Consider the following 17727-nt stretch of genomic DNA (forward strand, 5'->3'; position numbering starts at 1 on the left):
ACAGACATGCCAACAACCTCGACTTCACAACAACTTGATGAGGTATGTATTTAATTAACTTCTCCATTTTTTTAAAAATTAACCTCGCCCCTTTATTTATATTTTGTCTGTATTTATAAAAAGCATGGTAATTTTGTGTAGGGGACAAAAAGACTGATAAGCCTAAGTCCCCGGTCTTACTGCTACTACTACCTCATCATTGAAAGAGCAGTTGACGAGGTATTTAATTAAGTACGCTTTTATTTTTATTACTCCAACTAGGATATGTTACCTTTGGATTTTTTATTATTTTAATTATCTATACTACATGTGTAGGCTTTGGTAGTAGCACCACATCAAAGACTCATTATTTCGTGCCGTGAAAGTTAGGAGTATAAACTCCACAAAATATAAAGGGAAGGATTACATGCAAAAAGTAAGAACGGGACGATGATGAGATCGTATGAGGAGGTGGCCATCGCATAGCCTCCGAGCAATCGATAATTATTCCGCTCGAGGAGGATATTCTAGGCTGAGCGCCATGCATCCATATCATGGGATCCGCTAGCCGTATGGGGGATTTGGACTAGACTGATTGATGTCCAACACATATTTGTTTGGATGAAGTAAGTTTCTTAATAAATAATTTCATAGTCTAATATTTTGACTACTAGGTAGATAGTGTTTTAAATACCGGAATTAATACCGTAATAATGTAGGATATTGCAAACCAGAGTGATCCCCGAGAAGAATATTCCATCTGATCAATACGGATTCATGTGCCCCTTTGTTTTATCTTTATTTATTCCGGATTTCACGTTCGAACAACGGGTAGATTATATTGCTCAAAGAATTGGCGACAACCAAGAAGTCGATTTTTGGCATTTATAATGAAAAAGGGTAATAAACAAATTAATATTACGTTTCCCCCTACAATTGCATTTTCATAACTAATATATGTACTTGTTAATAATGATGATGTCTCTTGATGTAGGACTCATTGGGTGCTAGCGGCCATCATGCCGACAAAGAAAAAGTTTTCCTGGTTGGACTCTTTACATCATCAACCAAGCGAGACTTTTAAGCACTTGATTAAAATATAAGTTTATAATCTCGATTTATTTATAATAACATTTTCAATTTTTATTTATAGAAAAAAGCTCGTTCATATTTTTGCCCCTAAAAAATTAGTTTCGCCTCCTTTTTTATTTTTTAAAAAAGGGCCTTTAAGAAGAAAAGAGCAAACGAGGAGGATCAACCCACGAACGATTCGATGTTGGCCCCGATTTTTTTACGATAATGTGGGTACGTGCTCAAATACAATAACATTAAGTGCAAAATCTGTGTTTAATACTAATACAATACCTAAAGTTCAAGATTTTGATGTGAGCCTTCTCTCGTCTGTTTTTTTTATGTAATAATAGGCCCTCGCCTTGCCAGATAGCATACAATGTGGATACTACGCTTGTCGGTTCATGTTGGAGATTATTAGGCGAAGATATCTCGTTATTCCAGAAAGGGTTAGTAATAATTTAAACATGTGTTTATTACTTTTTTTTAAATTAGAGCTAATAATGTTGTCTTGCAATTGCTGCTATATATACCATGATGTTGCTAATGTTGTCTTGCTTGCTGCTATATATACCATAATGTATTCTCTTTGTTTTTTCCGCAGTATGTAATCAACCAGTCACAACAGATTGAGCAATACTCAAGTATAGATATAGACGAGGTAAGAGACATGTGGGGCAACTACGTCTTAGAATATATATAGATAGAAATGCATGATACTATACTCACAGTTTAGATCAGCTTATTAGTAATTTTTTTGTTGAAGTTAGGGAATGATTAATTAGTTCATGTAAATTCAACTCCTTGTAATTATATATATATATATATATATATGATGCTGCTGTTGTATGTGGTTGAATTGAATCTATTGAGTTCTGATGAACCCAGCTATGATTTATCTTTGTGTCTTTGGTATATGGTCTCGCTTGATATATGCAGGTTTTTGAATGGCATGAAACAAATTTAATTTTTCAGAACATTAGGTGTACGTAATAAAAACGGTTACTAAAAAAAAACCGTTGTGAATACCTTTCACAACGGTTAATAAAACTAACACCGTTGTGAATGACATTTACAAATACCCACAAGCATAATATTCAACAAGGTTTTAATCAAAGAACCGTTGTTAAAAGTATTCACAATTTTGGAGGTAAAATTACAACAACGGGTATTAAACAAAGAACCGTTGTTACTAACAATTTCAACAACGGGTATGTAACATAAACCCGTTGTCAAAAGACTTCATAATTTTGGAGGGAAAGTTACAACAACGGTTATACATACGACAACCGTTGTTATATTATTCCCTCCAAAATTTTGAAACACTTTCCACAACGGAGAACACCCAACAACAACGGCTTTTAACCGTGGTGAATACTTTAGACAACGGTTTCACTAAATAAGCAAACCGTTGTAAATACCTTCTACAACGGCCGCATTAACAACGTCCGCTTTTTTATTTTACAACGGTTTTTACCCGTTGTTATAGGTTGTATCTGTAGTAGTGTTTGTGGTAGTCTTCATTGGTGACCTTTGTAACACCCCCATATATCAAGATGCCTTACCAAGGACCACCCTAACATATAACGGTGCTACCATCTCGGTTGCCCGAGGTAAGTATATCAATAGCGGCCATCAAAGAACAATTATTAAAGTATAAAGTTAACTTATTACATGTCTCAAAACCAAAATCAAAGTATAAAGAATGTAAACCAATACAACTCAAAAGTATCTAAGGACACATGACAGCGGAAGCTAAGACTTTAGATGATGACATCCCATCCTTGATCCCGCAGCTAACATGAAATCATCACTTGTCATTATCTGCTCACCATCCCCGAATGGATCACATCAGTTTTAGAAAATATAAACGGGGTCAGTTCACTGAATAATCAAGATAAGAAAAATAGCAAACAACATCCAAGTCAATACACACACATTCCTCCAAACTCCATCAGTAACCAGTAACTGACTACACACCTAAGTGTGCAGCCCTGCCAGATTACCAATCGCAACAGGTAATCCTCACCGCCAGTGGGGGACAGCCGCCTTGCCCACCTAACCCCCGCTCATCGCAACGAGCAATAACCCATGTCCATTAATGTGCACATCCCACTTGTAACGGGAACCACAAGGGGTAAATCAAGGGAGTGAAGCCATTTTCGACAATGACTCTACTCAGCCGAGGACGCACCTCGAGAACCATAGACAAACAACAACCAATCCAAATATTCAAGAATCACAATTTCAATAACAATACTAATCATGCCAATACATCAATCATTATCGTCTTAAATCAATTAAACATGCAACTGAGTAAGGAAACCCTACCTTATTATGAATCGAAAATCACAAGCAAACGGCGAAAGCTAGAACTGTTCCTCTACGAATCCTTTGCCTAGAAATCATCACAAACATACCAAAACCCCTTTTTTCCATAAATTAACAATTAGGGAAAAGCCCTAATAGACAACATACTAATTGATTACAAAGCACTAGAGACTTACCAACGAAATCGGGATAAAAGACGGAAGTGTAGACTCACGAGCGATCAGTTAGCGTTGAGAGTGATTAGGGTGATTAGAGAGAGATAATGACCGTTGTTTGGTTTTGTAAAAGTGATTTGTAAACTGTTAAAACATAATTTATAATCTCTAACCACCTTAATCAAAACCGTGGAAATTAATCCCGTTAGACCGGATACTCGGCCGAGTATACCTGGGGTACTCGGCCGAGTACGCCCTACTCGGCCGAGTATTTCACTACTCGGCCGAGTGCTCCTGGACAGTAACCTAACCAGAAAACACACGACACCCTACTCGATCGAGTTCCCCTATTCGGCCGAGTAGACTAGACTAAAAAAACCATGGTATTACAATCTTGGTCTACTCTAAGACTAAGAAAGAGCACGAGGAGCATCTAAGGTTAGTAATGCAGACTTTGCGAGATTATCAGCTGTATGCCAAGTTATCTAAGTGTGAGTTCTGGTTATAGAGAGTGGCTTTTCTGGGCCATGTGATCTCGAAAGATGGCGTGTCGGTGGATCCTAGTAAGATTGAGATAGTGTCAAACTGGGAAGCACCGAAGAGTGTTGTTGAGATCCGGAGTTTCTTGGGTTTAGCTGGCTACTACAAGAGGTTCGTAAAGGATTTCTATAAGATCGCGAGACCTATGACAGCTTTAATGAAGAAAGAGACCAGATTTCGTTGGGATGAGAGTTGTGAGATGACGTTCCAAACATTAAAGGAGCGTTTGACTACAGCTCCCGTTCTAGCTCTACCCGAGGAAAGTGAAAAATTTGAGGTATATACCGATGCTTCGAAGAATGGGTTAGGCTCTGTTCTAATACAGAATGGGAAGGTCATCGCCTATGCTTTGAGGCAGCTGAACCCGTATGAGGAGAACTATCTTACTCATGATTTGGAATTGGGTGCAGTGGTATTTTCTCTAAAGATTTGGAGGCACTATCTCTATGGGGCGACCTTTAAGGTACTTTCAGATCATAAGTGTTTGAAGTACAACCACACTCAGAAAGAGTTGAACATGCGTCAGAGATGGTGGATGGAGCTGATTGGGGACTACGACATGGAAATCATTTATCATGAGGGAAAAGTTAATGTGGTGGCAGATGCCTTAAGTATGAAGAGTGTACATTCGCTATTTACTGCTATGTATTTGATGAAACTAAAGGACGAGATGACTAAGATGAGGATTCATATGATTCGTAAAGGTGATGTTGTGACACCCCCATACTCCAAGTGCCTTACCAGGACCACTCAGGTATAAAGCTATCACCATCCCGGTTTCCCGAGGCAATGATAAATCAAAAGACAATAAAGAAACACTGTTTAAATAGTATAAAGTTTAAGTGAGTAAATACAGTCCGAAACCAACTACCAAAATACGGTTTACATGATCTCAAATCAACTGTCTAAAAACTATCAAAACTACAGTGGAAGACTCTATCATCTGGTGGCGACACATCCCAGCTATCCCACGTATCTCGACTCATACCTGCTCAACAACTGCTCACCATCCCCGAATGGATCACCACTGTTTTTAAAATAATTAAACGGGGTCAGTACTAATCACACAATTTATATAACTCAATAAAACAACACACAACACAGCTCAATCGTCACAGATAAACCCCGAACTCCATCACCAACTCCACAATACTGACTACACACTAAAGTGTGTAGCCCTGCCAGAGTACCCATCGCAACAGGTTACTCCTTGCAGCCAGTGAGGGACCGCAACCGTTCCCACCTAAGCCCCGCTAATCTCCGTCGAGCGATAAACCCAAATCCATTAATGTGCACATCCCTTCTGTGGTGGGTTCCACAGAAGGCGAATCATGGGCGTGAAGTCACTCCCGCAAGTGACTCCACTCAGCCAGGGACGCACCCGGAAGAACACAGACAGATACAATCAACCACTACTACTAATCAGCAATCAAACCCAACAACTGTCACAATACTCGTACGATAAAGCTCAACAATCACAAAGCACAACCAACACATCATGTGACTAATACTGAGTAGAGAGACTCTACCTGGAATGCAATATAATCAGACGAGGACAACCAACACATCATGGGGGTGTCACAGATGTCATCGGCGATTTGACCACCGAACCTGAACTTTATGATGATATCAAAAGGAAACAGGAACTTGATCCCAAGATTCAAGAGTGAAAGTCAAGGGTAGAGAGTGGTATAGTTTCGAGGTTTTCTATCCACACAGATGGGAGTGTTCGTTTCGATGGGAGGTGGTGTGTATCTAATGATTCTCATTTGAAGAAGTTGATCATGATGGAGGCTCATTGCACCTTTACTCAGTTCATCCGAGAGGTGATAAACTATACAAGGACTTGAAAAAGTCTTTTTGGTGGCCTGCTATGAAGAAAGAGGTAACAGAGTTCGTGGCTAGGTGTCTGACTTGCCAGAGAGTTAAGAGAGAACTACGGGGACCTCAGGGTAAGATTCAGTCACTTGAGGTGCTGGAATGGAAATGGGAGTCGATTTCTATGGATTTCATCATGGGATTGCCAAGGTCGCAGCCGGGTAACAATATGATTTGGGTTATCGGCGACCGTTTAATAAAGTCAGCTCATTTTATTCCGATGAAAGATACTTGGAGTAAGATTCAGATAGCTCTGAGGTACAAGAAGCACGTGGTACGGTTACACGGGGTACCAAAGGATATAGTGTCAGATACAGATGCGAGGTTCGTATCATGGTTTTGGCAAGAATTGCAGGAATTGATTAGATGAGTATAGCATTTCATCCTGCGACAGATGGTCAAACGGAAAGGACTATCAAGACTTTAGAGGATATGTTGCGAGCTTGTTCTATGAAGTTTGGTGGGAGCTGGGAGGATAGACTTGATCTGATAGAGTTTTCTTACAACAACAGTTATCATACCAGTATCGGAATGACACCTTTTGAGGCTTTATATGGGAGAAAGTGTAGGAGTCTAGTGATTTGGGATAATAGTGCTAAGTCTGTGATCTTAGGACCACAGATGGTGCAAGATATGATTGAGCAAGTACACTTGATTCACCAAAAGATAAAAGCAGCTCAAGATCGACAAATGAGTTATGCAGATTTGCATCGCAGGGACATCGAGTTTGCGGTAGGTGACAAGGTCTTCTTAAGAGTATCACCTATTCGGGGAGTTATGAGGTTTGACAAGAGAGGAAAGTTGAGTCAGAAGTTCATCGGTCCTTATGAGATTTTGGATCAAGTAGGTGAAGTAGCCTATCGGCTAGCCTTACCACCATCGCTTGACCGAGTCCATAATGTGTTTCATGTATCACAACTTCGGAAGTATGTGAGTGATCCGTCACTTGTAATTGAGGTTGAGAATATCGAGTTGGATGAGGCTCTAACTTATGTAGAGGTTCCTAAAGAGATTTTCGATCGTAAGGTACGCAAGACAAGGAATGGTGAAACCGTTTTACTTAAGGTGATATGGTCTAATCACAACGTGGATGAAGCCACTTGGAAATCGGAGGAGGCTATGAAAGAGCGCTCACCACACCTTTTTGATCAGGTATGTTTGGTTACGGGGACGTAACCGTTGTCTTTTAAGGGGGGTAGAAGATGATCACATGTGTGTTTTGGGGTAGTTTTGAGGTCGGTATGGTCGTGTTTTGGTTTGTGTGAGCTACATTTGGTCATAGTTGGGTTTGTTAGTGTCTTTGAGTAGTTGGTGTTCATGTTGTTTCAGGTATGGTATGAACTTTGGGGACGAAGTTCGTTTTAAGGAAGGAAGACTGTAATACTACGGTTTTCTGGTCCTTAGTTACTCGGTAGAGTAGGTAGTACGCCACCGAGTAAGGCATCGTGTGACTTCTGGTCAGGTTAATGTCCAGGAACACTCGGTCGAGTAGTGAGATACTCGGCCGAGTTTGTCGTACTCGGCCAAGTACCCCAGGTACTCGATCGAGTACCCGGTCTGACGGGATTATTTACGCGGTTTGATTAAGGTGATTAGATATTATATTTATTTCATGTTTAACAGTGTAACACCCCAAGAGATGATTTAGAGTAAGTTGTCCCACATCGGGAAAATATGGAGCTTGTGATATGTTTATAAATGTTTCCACCCACCAGTTTGTAACAAGGCCTTGTGCTTTTGGGCTTAAGTGAGGACAAATAATGGGCCCAAAGTGTAATACTACGATTTTCTATACTGTTGGGTACTTTATCGAGTAAGGCTTACTATGTCGAGTAAGTAAGTTTTGGTTTCAAAATATGTTTACTGCTGATGGGTACTCGATCGAGTAGGAGGCACTCGATCGAGTAAGTGACGTACTCGATCGAGTAAGTCGGTTTTACGGGTTTTTTTGTCGGGTTTTGTTAGCAATGCAAGAAAGATATATAAGCACTTCCGTCAGTTTCTTTTTCACTTTTTACCTTTTTCTAAAACTTCTCAAGAATTAAATAAGTTATTTTGCTTTCTTCTTCGCATTGCTATCAAATCCTAGAGGCTAGAGTCGTCGGGTTAATGTGTTCTTTACGCCGTTGAGACCGTCGCATCGTGGGTAAGATCCTAGTATGAGTTTTATATCGTTTCATTGTTTTGTTTGAAACCCTAATTGGGTATATTGGAGGATTTTGGGAGTTTGGTGATTGTTAGATAATAATGTTATGATTATGTGATTATAGGAGGTGGTTTCGTAGAGGAGCAGTTTTGAATAGCTGAGTTGTGACGATCTTGGTGATTTGCCTTTCCAGGTAGGGTTTTCCTACTCGGTTATTGATTACATGATGTTTGATAGTTGATTGGCGATGATTGTGATTGTTGTTGATCTTTATCATATTGGCATTGTAATTGGTAATTGTTGTTGTATAGTTGGTTGGATGTGTTTGTCTATGGTTCGCGAGGCGCGACCTCGACTGAGTGGAGTCACTTGCGGGAGTGGCTTCACGCCCTTGATTTGCCCTCTGTAGAACCAGCCACAGGAGGGGATGTGCACATTAAGGAACTTGGGTTTTCGCTCGGAATAGATGAGCGGGAATTTGGTGGGTATGGCTGCGGTCCCCCACTGGCGGTGTGGAAAATCTGTTGCGATATATATTCTGGCAGGACCTACACACTTTAGTGTGTAGTCAGGTGTGTGAAGATGTGACGAAGTTAGATGATCATATGTATTGCTTTATTGCTTATCTAGTATTGTGTAGTCAGTAACTGGCCCCGTTTAAATGTTTTGAAAATTGTGGTGATCCATTGGGGGATGGTGAGCAGTTATTGAGCAGGTATGAGATGGCTTGCGCGCGGGCTGGGATGGATTCATCACGAGTCACTACAGTCTTCCACTGTGTCTTGAACTTATATTTTTATTTATTTGGTTTTGGATTTGGAACATTTGTATTTTGTTAGACAGTTTCGGTTTGGATATGTATCACTTTAAACTTATTTAATAAAGTACGTTCTTTCATGGTCTTTTTGATATTCATTGACTCGGGTAACCGAGATGGTAGCACTTTCATGCATTGGGTGGTCTTGGTAAAGCACCTTGGTGTATGGGGGTGTCACATCTCATCTTATTGAAGTTGTGTTACGACGGTGGCGGGTCGGGTTGTTATAAATGGTATCAGAGAAACCCTGCGACCGTGTGGTGAGCCTGTGGTCGAGAGTACCAGGGTCACACACCTAGCGGGGGAGGACTCTAGGCTTGGTTGCGGTCAACCTCTGGGCACAATGAGGATGTTGTGTTATTTAAGTGAGGGAGTTTGTAACACCCCAAGAGATGATTGAGAGTAAGCTGTTCCACATCGGGAAAATATGGAGCATGTGATATGTTTATAAATAATTTCACCCACCACTTAGTAACAAGGTCTTGTGCTTTTAGGCTTAAGTGAGGACAAATAATGGGCCCAAAGGTACACATCTCATCTTATTGAGGTTGTGTTACGACGGTGGCGGGTCAGGTTGTTATAAACAGTTACTAATTCATTTTAAAAAAAACCAAAACTACGTTTACCATCTCACTAATCACCCTAATCATTCCCAAGTCAAGTGCGATCGATATTGAGTCTACATTCCGTCTTTCTCTTACCGGTTTTGTTGGTAAGTCTCTAGTACCTTGTTGATTAGTTTATGGTTGTCCTTTAGGGTTTGCCCTAATTGATTAGGATGGGGTAAAAAGATTGATTGGAATGATTTATGATATAGTATTGTTGCTTATGCTTTGCTAGGTCACAAATTCGTAGAGGAACAATTCTAGACTTCGTTGTTGATTGTTGATTTCAGATTTGCGAATAAGGTAGGGTTTCCCTACTCAGTTAGTTGTTTAATTGATTATAAGATGATATTGTTTTATTTTTGATATGATGATTATGGCTATGATTAATTGAGATTGGTTTGATGACTAATACTGTTGTTATGGGACTATTTTCGAGAGATGGTTCCAACCCCATGTTCGCCTGTTGTGGCTCCCGTCACAAGGGAGATGTGCACATTAATGATTTGGGTTCGCTCGTTGCGATGAGCGGGCTTAGGTGGGAAAAGCTGTTCTCCCTTACTAGCGGTGTTGATTACCTATTTGCAATGGGTAATCCGGCAAGACTACACACCTCGGTGTGTAGTCGATTACTGGATACTTCTAGAATTCGGAGATGGTTACTACATTGGATTGTATTGTGTATTGGTTATGTTTTGATTCTTATTTTGATTATTCAGTTGACTGACCCCTGTATTGTTTTGAAAACTGTGGTGATCCATTTGGGGATGATGAGCATTTGATTTAGAAGGTATGGCTGAGGATTAGCTTGCGGGGCTTGGATGGGGTCGAGTCATCACTGATCGCTTAGTTAGCTTACGCTGACTTTACAAACATTAGTTCTTTTGATAGTTTTTGGTTGTAACCGTTTAAGTTAACTTCAGTTGTACCTATACTTCAAACAGTTTTTGTATTTCTATAATAACTGTTCTTTGATGGTTAATTTTATATACTCTACCTCGGGCAACCGAGATGGTGGCACTTTGATATGTTAGGGTGGTTCTTGGTAAGACACCTTGGTGTATGGAGGTGTTACATTGACTTTATAGGAACCTCACGTGCGTACGAAAATGTTCAAAGTAAGCTCCAACTAGACTCGACTCGAAAAATGACCCTACCCGATTTGTAAATAACCCGGTTTTTCCACAAAGGTCCCAAAAGATACACGAACCCGTTTTAACATGTAAACAGCGGAAAACAGGACTCATAGCGGGTTGGCCGTTGAGTCAAGACAAATGTCTTCCTTAAAACACACAATGTCAAATAGAGATATTGACGTATAAAGTTTTGAGGAAAAATACATACGTATATATGCCACATCATCACCTCGAACTACATGCCACTTCATCGCCTCAAAGTGCATGCCACACTGTCACTATCAACGCATTACGTCGAACAACATTCCACGTCAGCGCTACCACCTAATCACTGTTTTATCCAAGTCAACATTGCCACGTCATGGGCTTAAATCCAGTGTCACGTCAACATTGCCATCTATTGACCTTGAACCGTATGCCAGACATTACTGCCACCTTAACACGTCGTGCATGCTACACCATTATTGCCATCTTATTTGAACCTTATTTCTGTACTTTGCGAGTTAGTGAAGATAATGATGACGATAAAGATGATGACGGTGATGATGGTGAGAATGGTGACGATTAATAAGGTTGCTAAGACGAGTAGGAGGATATAGTTCGTAATTCGTATGAATGTGGCCTTGTTCCGTTTGCATGATTTGACCACTTTTTTCCATACTGAGTATTTTACATTTGATTCGCATATAGTCCGTAATCCGTAGGTATGTGTTATACATATTTGCTCAACTCAAATACTACCATCAATTTGATCCAAATCTTTTTTGGGTATTTCCGTAGAATAAAATTCCTACTGGGGCCTAATATCTAGAAAATCCTTTTATGGAGGATACTAACCAATACTTTACCGATTGGTAAGGAGTTTGAGCGGCGTAGATTGGGTATAGACTTCTCTTGAAACATGTACGGTAGTGAGCAGAAGAACGTGGAATCGTTGGAACATTTATTCAGAGACTGTAATGTCTCTGCCAGGATTTGGGCAGGTTCAGATTTGGGAATTAGGACTGAAAATACATCGACAACTGAGATTAGTACATGGATCATTAACTGGATCCGATATCTGATTAATCTTGAGGAGGGAGAGCGGCGGGTGATTAGGTTCATGGCGACTCTGTGGGGATTATGGGTCCTACGAAATAACATTATCTTTAAAGGTATGTCGTTTGTGCCACAGGTTTTCTACAGTTCTTTCTCCAAGACCGTTACTGCGAACTTACAGGTATTCCAAGGGAAGGTGGGCAGAAATAACAAGGAAACCACTTATGGATTGGGAAATGAATCAATTGACTCACGACAACTAGCGATACGCGATGGTCACCTGACGTATATGGTGGGGGTCGTAACCACTGTATGGTGACACGTGTGAAGGTTGACGCTAGTTGGGAAAAGAATTACGATGCTGCGATTGGATGGATCGCCTATAGTAGCTCAGGCTCGGTGATTAATCATAGAAGCATAAGAATGAGAGTTGAGTCGGCATTGCAAGCTGAAGCATTAGGAATCTGGGACGTTTTGAAATGGGCTTGCAATAGTGGGCAACTGCACCTTGAAGTTTTGTCGGACTGTTTGCAACCGCTGAATCAGATTGCTGGGGTCGAGAAGGGAAATCATATCATCAAGGGCATTCTTGAGGAAATTCAGAAACTTTATGTTTGCTTTCACTGTTTGTGTTTCAATTTTATTCCTAGGCACTTAAATATGTTAGCGCATGGTCTGGCTCGATAGACCATGAGAATGTAGAACCTTTCTTTACAGTTGCCAAAAAAAAAAAAAAAAGAATTCAAATGACTCGGGTTGTAACTCGGCTTAAAATGACGAGATTAATATTCACTCAATATGTTAATGAATACTTGACTCATTGTCATTATCGTCCTAGTCCTTAAGTCCTAAACATTCGTGAATTAAAGACAACGCGTTGTTAATCTGACCTGACGAGTAGATTATTATGCACACACATTACGCACACATATACTTCCTCCATTCAACTCCACTCTTCCAATATCATTTTTGTACACTATTTACAAGAGTGTATTCAATTTTAATTTTCTCTCGATACGTAAGTTAAAATATATTCATGTGAGATCTTATTTGGTTCGCCTTTACAAGTACATTAAAAATATTTAACTTTTATAATTTTTGCAAATACGTAGCTAACGATATTTAGCGCGTAAAACATGCGTTGACAAACGTGAAAAAGGAAAGTGGTAGAGTGAAATTGAATGGAGGAAGTAGATCAGTGAATGACAACCGGATCTGTCATACCCATGATTCAAGGAATCAAGCAATTATGTACAAATGGAATAATATTGAAGTCGTTACTAATAGTACGCCTAAATTCAATTACGACACTTTCATTTTAGGTTTTTTTTTTGGAAGCTAGCACTATAGCATTATCACTTAGTAGGACCGAATTTGAGAATTTCGAGATCCTTTTGAGGAAAAAAGGGTTTTCAGCCTGTTTTTCCATATTCTATAATATACCCTCGTCTTTTTAAAATCACATAAAATATCCCTAAATTCAGAAAATTGTTCTACAAATACTGTAAACGCTAAAACTTTACAATTTTAAATGTTATATTTGGGTTGTTTTAATTGATTACTCATCTAGAATACTCAGAGCAATCAATATAAACCTTATTTACTCATCAATATATAATTTTTGTGACAATATGTAACCATTTAAAAACTCGAATTTGTATATTTGGGATATTTTAGGAACTAATCAGGAAGTTTAGGGTATATGAGATGTTTCTTATTAATCGAGGGTATATGGTAGAATTCGGAAAAAAAAAAAACATAGGGGTACACCGTAAAAAATCCCAAAAAAAAATTAAGGTGTTTTTATATAAAAAAAAACACTCATACCTTTTGCTGACATAGAATTTTAAATATAAATATAGAATTTCTTCAAAAATGTTATTTTTTCTTACATTTTTATATGTGCAAAATTACTACTATGCTAGACCTCTCTTAAGTTTGGTTTTTTCATTGACAAGAGCTAGAAATTGAACATTGACCACTTATTTAAGAGATAAAAGCCTTACCACAAACACCAAACACCTTTGATTATTTTTTTTTGTTCATGAAGATATAACAATAATTTATCTCACGGGTCCTTTAGTTCTCAGGCCAATGCGGTCACACTTGTTGCGCAAGGTTAGACCTGATCATGTCACTAGTAGGCGAGCTAGATAGTTCGTATATGGTGCGTGCTTAAATAAATGATTTCGTGGAAAATAAAGACTCGAATTATTTAACCATTTTTTCTGAAAAGTATTACTCCCTTCATCCCGGTCATTTGTTGTTTTTTTTGATTTTGTGGTGTCTCAGTCATTTGTTGTCCTTTCTATATTATAAATGCATTTGATGAACAATTTATTCATTCATACTCCATTTGGCCCACATGTCATTTAGTAATTAGTTCTCCTTTTTTTCTGGTCTTTATACCAAAACCAAAGGACAACAAATGACCGGCACGGAGGAAGTAATATTTTATTAATTGCATCAATCAATCTTGAAATAATTGACACACTTTCTATAAGAAACAATCAGTAATGTCTAATGTCCGGTCTCTAATGGTACATCACCTAGTACTCAAGCTAACTACATATTGCTCATAGAACAACCAAATATGGCTCTGTTCTTTTGAAGTAAAGGGATCTGATCTGAACTGAATTTATAGGATCTGAACTGAACTTATAAGATATGAACTTTTCTGAATTTATAGGATCTGAACTGAACTGAACTGAACTTACTGGATCTGAACTGAACTTATAGGATCTGAACTGAACTTATAAGATTTGTAATAAACTTACATATCTGAATTTAAATTAACTTAAATTAAATTAATTTAAATTAAGTATTATTGTTGTTGTTGTTGTTATAAAAAAATGCAAACTTTTATTGAGCTTAAACAAAAAATTTACAAGAAATTAGTGCACAGCCAAGAGAGAACATTGATAAGAAATATAGTCTAAAGCACAAGATAAGATAATAACATTTTTCCGCTTTATATACATTGGTTTGTTCATACATTATACTACGATTACATTACGATAAAAAATATTGAGAGGAGTGATAATTTTGTTTTAAAAAAAATAATGTATATATGTATTTATATATATATATATATATATATATATATATATATATATATATATATAGAGTAAGATCTAATGAGTCCACCACTTCCATTGAGTCCATAAGTCCCTCTAAGGGCCATTGGATGGACTAAATGGAAGGTTGAGATGAATTTGATTAAAGGCCATTAAAAAGAAAAGGAAAAAAATGTGGATGGTTGGATTGAGATGGATGGTTGAGATTGAAAATTACCAAAAAAAATTACCACTAATCAAATTTCTACACACTAATTAATTTTTCTTTCTCTCTCTAGCCCCTAATTAATCAGTTTTGAGTTTTAGATTTCAGAAGTGTAAATGTAATGTTGTATGAGTTTTACAAGTGTAAATGTGGCGGAAATTTTGAATTTATATAATTTTAATGAGTTTACAAGTGTAAATGTGAAGTTTTACGAGTGTAAATGTAACATTTTAAGAGTGTAAAATTTATTTTTTGTGACGGAAATTTTGAATTTATATAATTTTAACACTTTACAAGTGTAAATGTGAAGTTTTACGAGTGTAAATGTAACATTTTTAGAGTGTAAATTTGATTTTTTGTGACGGAAATTTTGAATTTATATAATTTTAACATTTTACAAGTGTAAATGTGAAGTTTTACGAGTGTAAATGTAACATTTTTAGAGTGTAAATTTAATTTTTTTGTGACGGAAATTTTGAATTTATATAATTTTAACATTTTACAAGTGTAAATGTGAAGTTTTGCGAGTGTAAATTTGATTTTTTGTGACGGAAATTTTGAAGTTACATAATTTTAACATTTTACAAGTGTAAATGTGATGTTTTACGAGTGTAAATGTGACATTTTAAGAGTGTAAATTTGATTTTTTGTGACGGAAATTTTGAATTTATATAATTTTAACATTTTACAAGTGTAAATGTGATGTTTTACGAGTGTAAATGTAGCATTTTAAGAGTGTAAATTTAATTTTTTAGTCAATTTGAAGGTTTTAGAGTGTAAATTTTGTCCTTTGAGTGTGAATTTGTTCCTTTATAAGTGTAACTTTGTCCTTTACGAGTAAAACTTTAGTCCGACTACCAAAAAACGCCACCATCAACTTTGTCCTTTACGAGTAAAACTTTAGTCCGGCTACCAAAAAACGCCACCATCATCGTCCTTCCCCACCAACTCATATCCGCAAAAATATATGAGTGCAAATTTATATAATTTTAACGAGTGTAAATGTAAAGAAATACAAGTGTAAATGTAAAGAAATACGAGTGTAAATGTAAAGAAATACGAGTGTAAATGTTAAGAAATATGAGTGTAAATTTAAAGAAATACGAGTGTAAATGTGAGGAGATACAAGTGTAAATTTAAGAGAAATACGAGTGTAAATGTGAGGAGATACAAGTGTAAATTTAAATAAAAACGAGTGTAAATGTGAGGAAATACAAGTGTAAATGTAAAAAAATATGAGTGTAAATGTGAGGAAGTACGAGTGTAACTGTAAAGCAATACGAGTGTAAATGTGAGGAAATATGAGTGTAAATTTAATAAAATATGAATCTTTAAGTGTAAATATGAAAATGAGTACTTTAATATAGTACTAAGTGTAAATCTGAAAAAAAAATGAGTGTAATTGTAAAGAAATATGAGTGTAAATGTAAAATAATACGAGTGTAAATGTAAAATAATACGAGTGTAAATATAAAAAAAAAATAATAACCCAACACCAACAACAAATTAACAACAACCCCATCTTTTTTAAAAAAAATAAAAAAAAAAGAAACAAATCTAAGCTAAAAAAAATAAAAATAAAACTCAAGAAACGATATTTGCGGATCTAACACATCGTCTATCACTAACAACACTGATTAAAAAAAAAAAGAAAAAAAAAAAAAAATGAAAGACAGAAACAACGACCCAACCCCACCTCCTCCTACACTTCCTCTTCTCTTACTTGTAGACAAACAAGCAAACAACGACCCAACACTTTGTAGATCTGAGTTTTGATTAAAAAAAAAAACGAGTTTTTATCACACAACCAACACCAACAAAACACAAAACACAAACACCAATGTAATTGTAAAATAATACGAGTGTAAATGTAAAATACTACGAGTGTAAATGTAAAATAATACGAGTGTAAATCAACACCAACAAATATTAACAAGACGAGATCTGAAAAAATATACAAAACGATATTTGTAATATAAAAATATAAAAAAAATCTAAAAAAAGCAATAATACAACATCAATAATAAAAAAAAAAAATCGATCAAACAAAACAATTATTTGGTAATAACTGGTAAATCTAAGATTAAAACCAAGACTAGATCTGAAAATAGGATTTCAAAAAAAAAAAAAAAAAAAAATGTAAAACTTCAAAAGATACACGACACACAGACACACTAATCAAAACAAACCCAAGACTTGAACACTTTTTCTCCACCCCCTGACTACAACAACAACCCATCCAACCACCTCAGATCTGGAAAAAAAAGGCGGAAAGTTTGCGGATGGCGGCAGAGCTTATTCTGGTTTTTGTGGGCGTCGAATGGTGGTTTGTGGTGTTGTTTGCGGATGTCGGGTGGCGGCGTCATGGTGGTTCGTGGTGGTGGTGTCGGTTGGTGTTGGTTGCCGAGGAGGGTCGTTAGGGTAAGGGGAGACGAGGAGGCGGCGGATCTGGTTGTTTTTGTTGACGGCGGAGAGATGGGGTGTGGCTGGTGGTGTGGAGGTGGTGCGTGGTGTCGGGTTGGTTGTGGTGGTGAGTGGTGGATGTGTATTATTTGGGTGAGATTTTTTATTTTTTTGGGTTTTGAATTATTTGGGTTCTTAGAGAGATGAGAGTAGTGATATTTATGAGATGAGAGAGAAGTGGATGTGAAAATAATTGATATATACTGAATTAATTTTTAATTAGTGGATTAGTGAGGTAGAGAGAGAGTGTGTTTTAAATTAGTATTAATCCCTCCTTTTTAGCATT

The 17727-nt window shown here is 37.3% G+C and overlaps 1 protein-coding gene across 1 annotated transcript; it reads left to right on the plus strand.

The window, feature by feature from the left end:
* Positions 1-11559: 11559 nt before the first annotated feature.
* On the plus strand, positions 11560-12383 carry LOC141587724 (uncharacterized). The gene is made up of 2 exons (XM_074409196.1): positions 11560-11877; positions 12027-12383. The coding sequence occupies exons 1-2, from the start codon at positions 11560-11562 to the stop codon at positions 12381-12383; spliced, it is 675 nt and encodes a 224-aa protein (XP_074265297.1).
* Positions 12384-17727: the final 5344 nt, after the last annotated feature.

The sequence above is a fragment of the Silene latifolia genome, chromosome 6, assembly GCF_048544455.1.
Source record: "Silene latifolia isolate original U9 population chromosome 6, ASM4854445v1, whole genome shotgun sequence".
NCBI lineage: Eukaryota > Viridiplantae > Streptophyta > Magnoliopsida > Caryophyllales > Caryophyllaceae > Silene > Silene latifolia.

What these genes read in the sequence shown, in the direction of transcription:
- LOC141587724 (XM_074409196.1), top strand. Translation starts at nt 11,560, where the DNA reads ATGTACGGTAGTGAGCAGAAGAACGTGGAATCGTTGGAACATTTATTC. An exon ending in CCGTTACTGCGAACTTACAG is followed by an intron (nt 11,878 to 12,026) that starts GTATTCCAAGGG and finishes ACACGTGTGAAG; the next exon opens with GTTGACGCTAGTTGGGAAAA.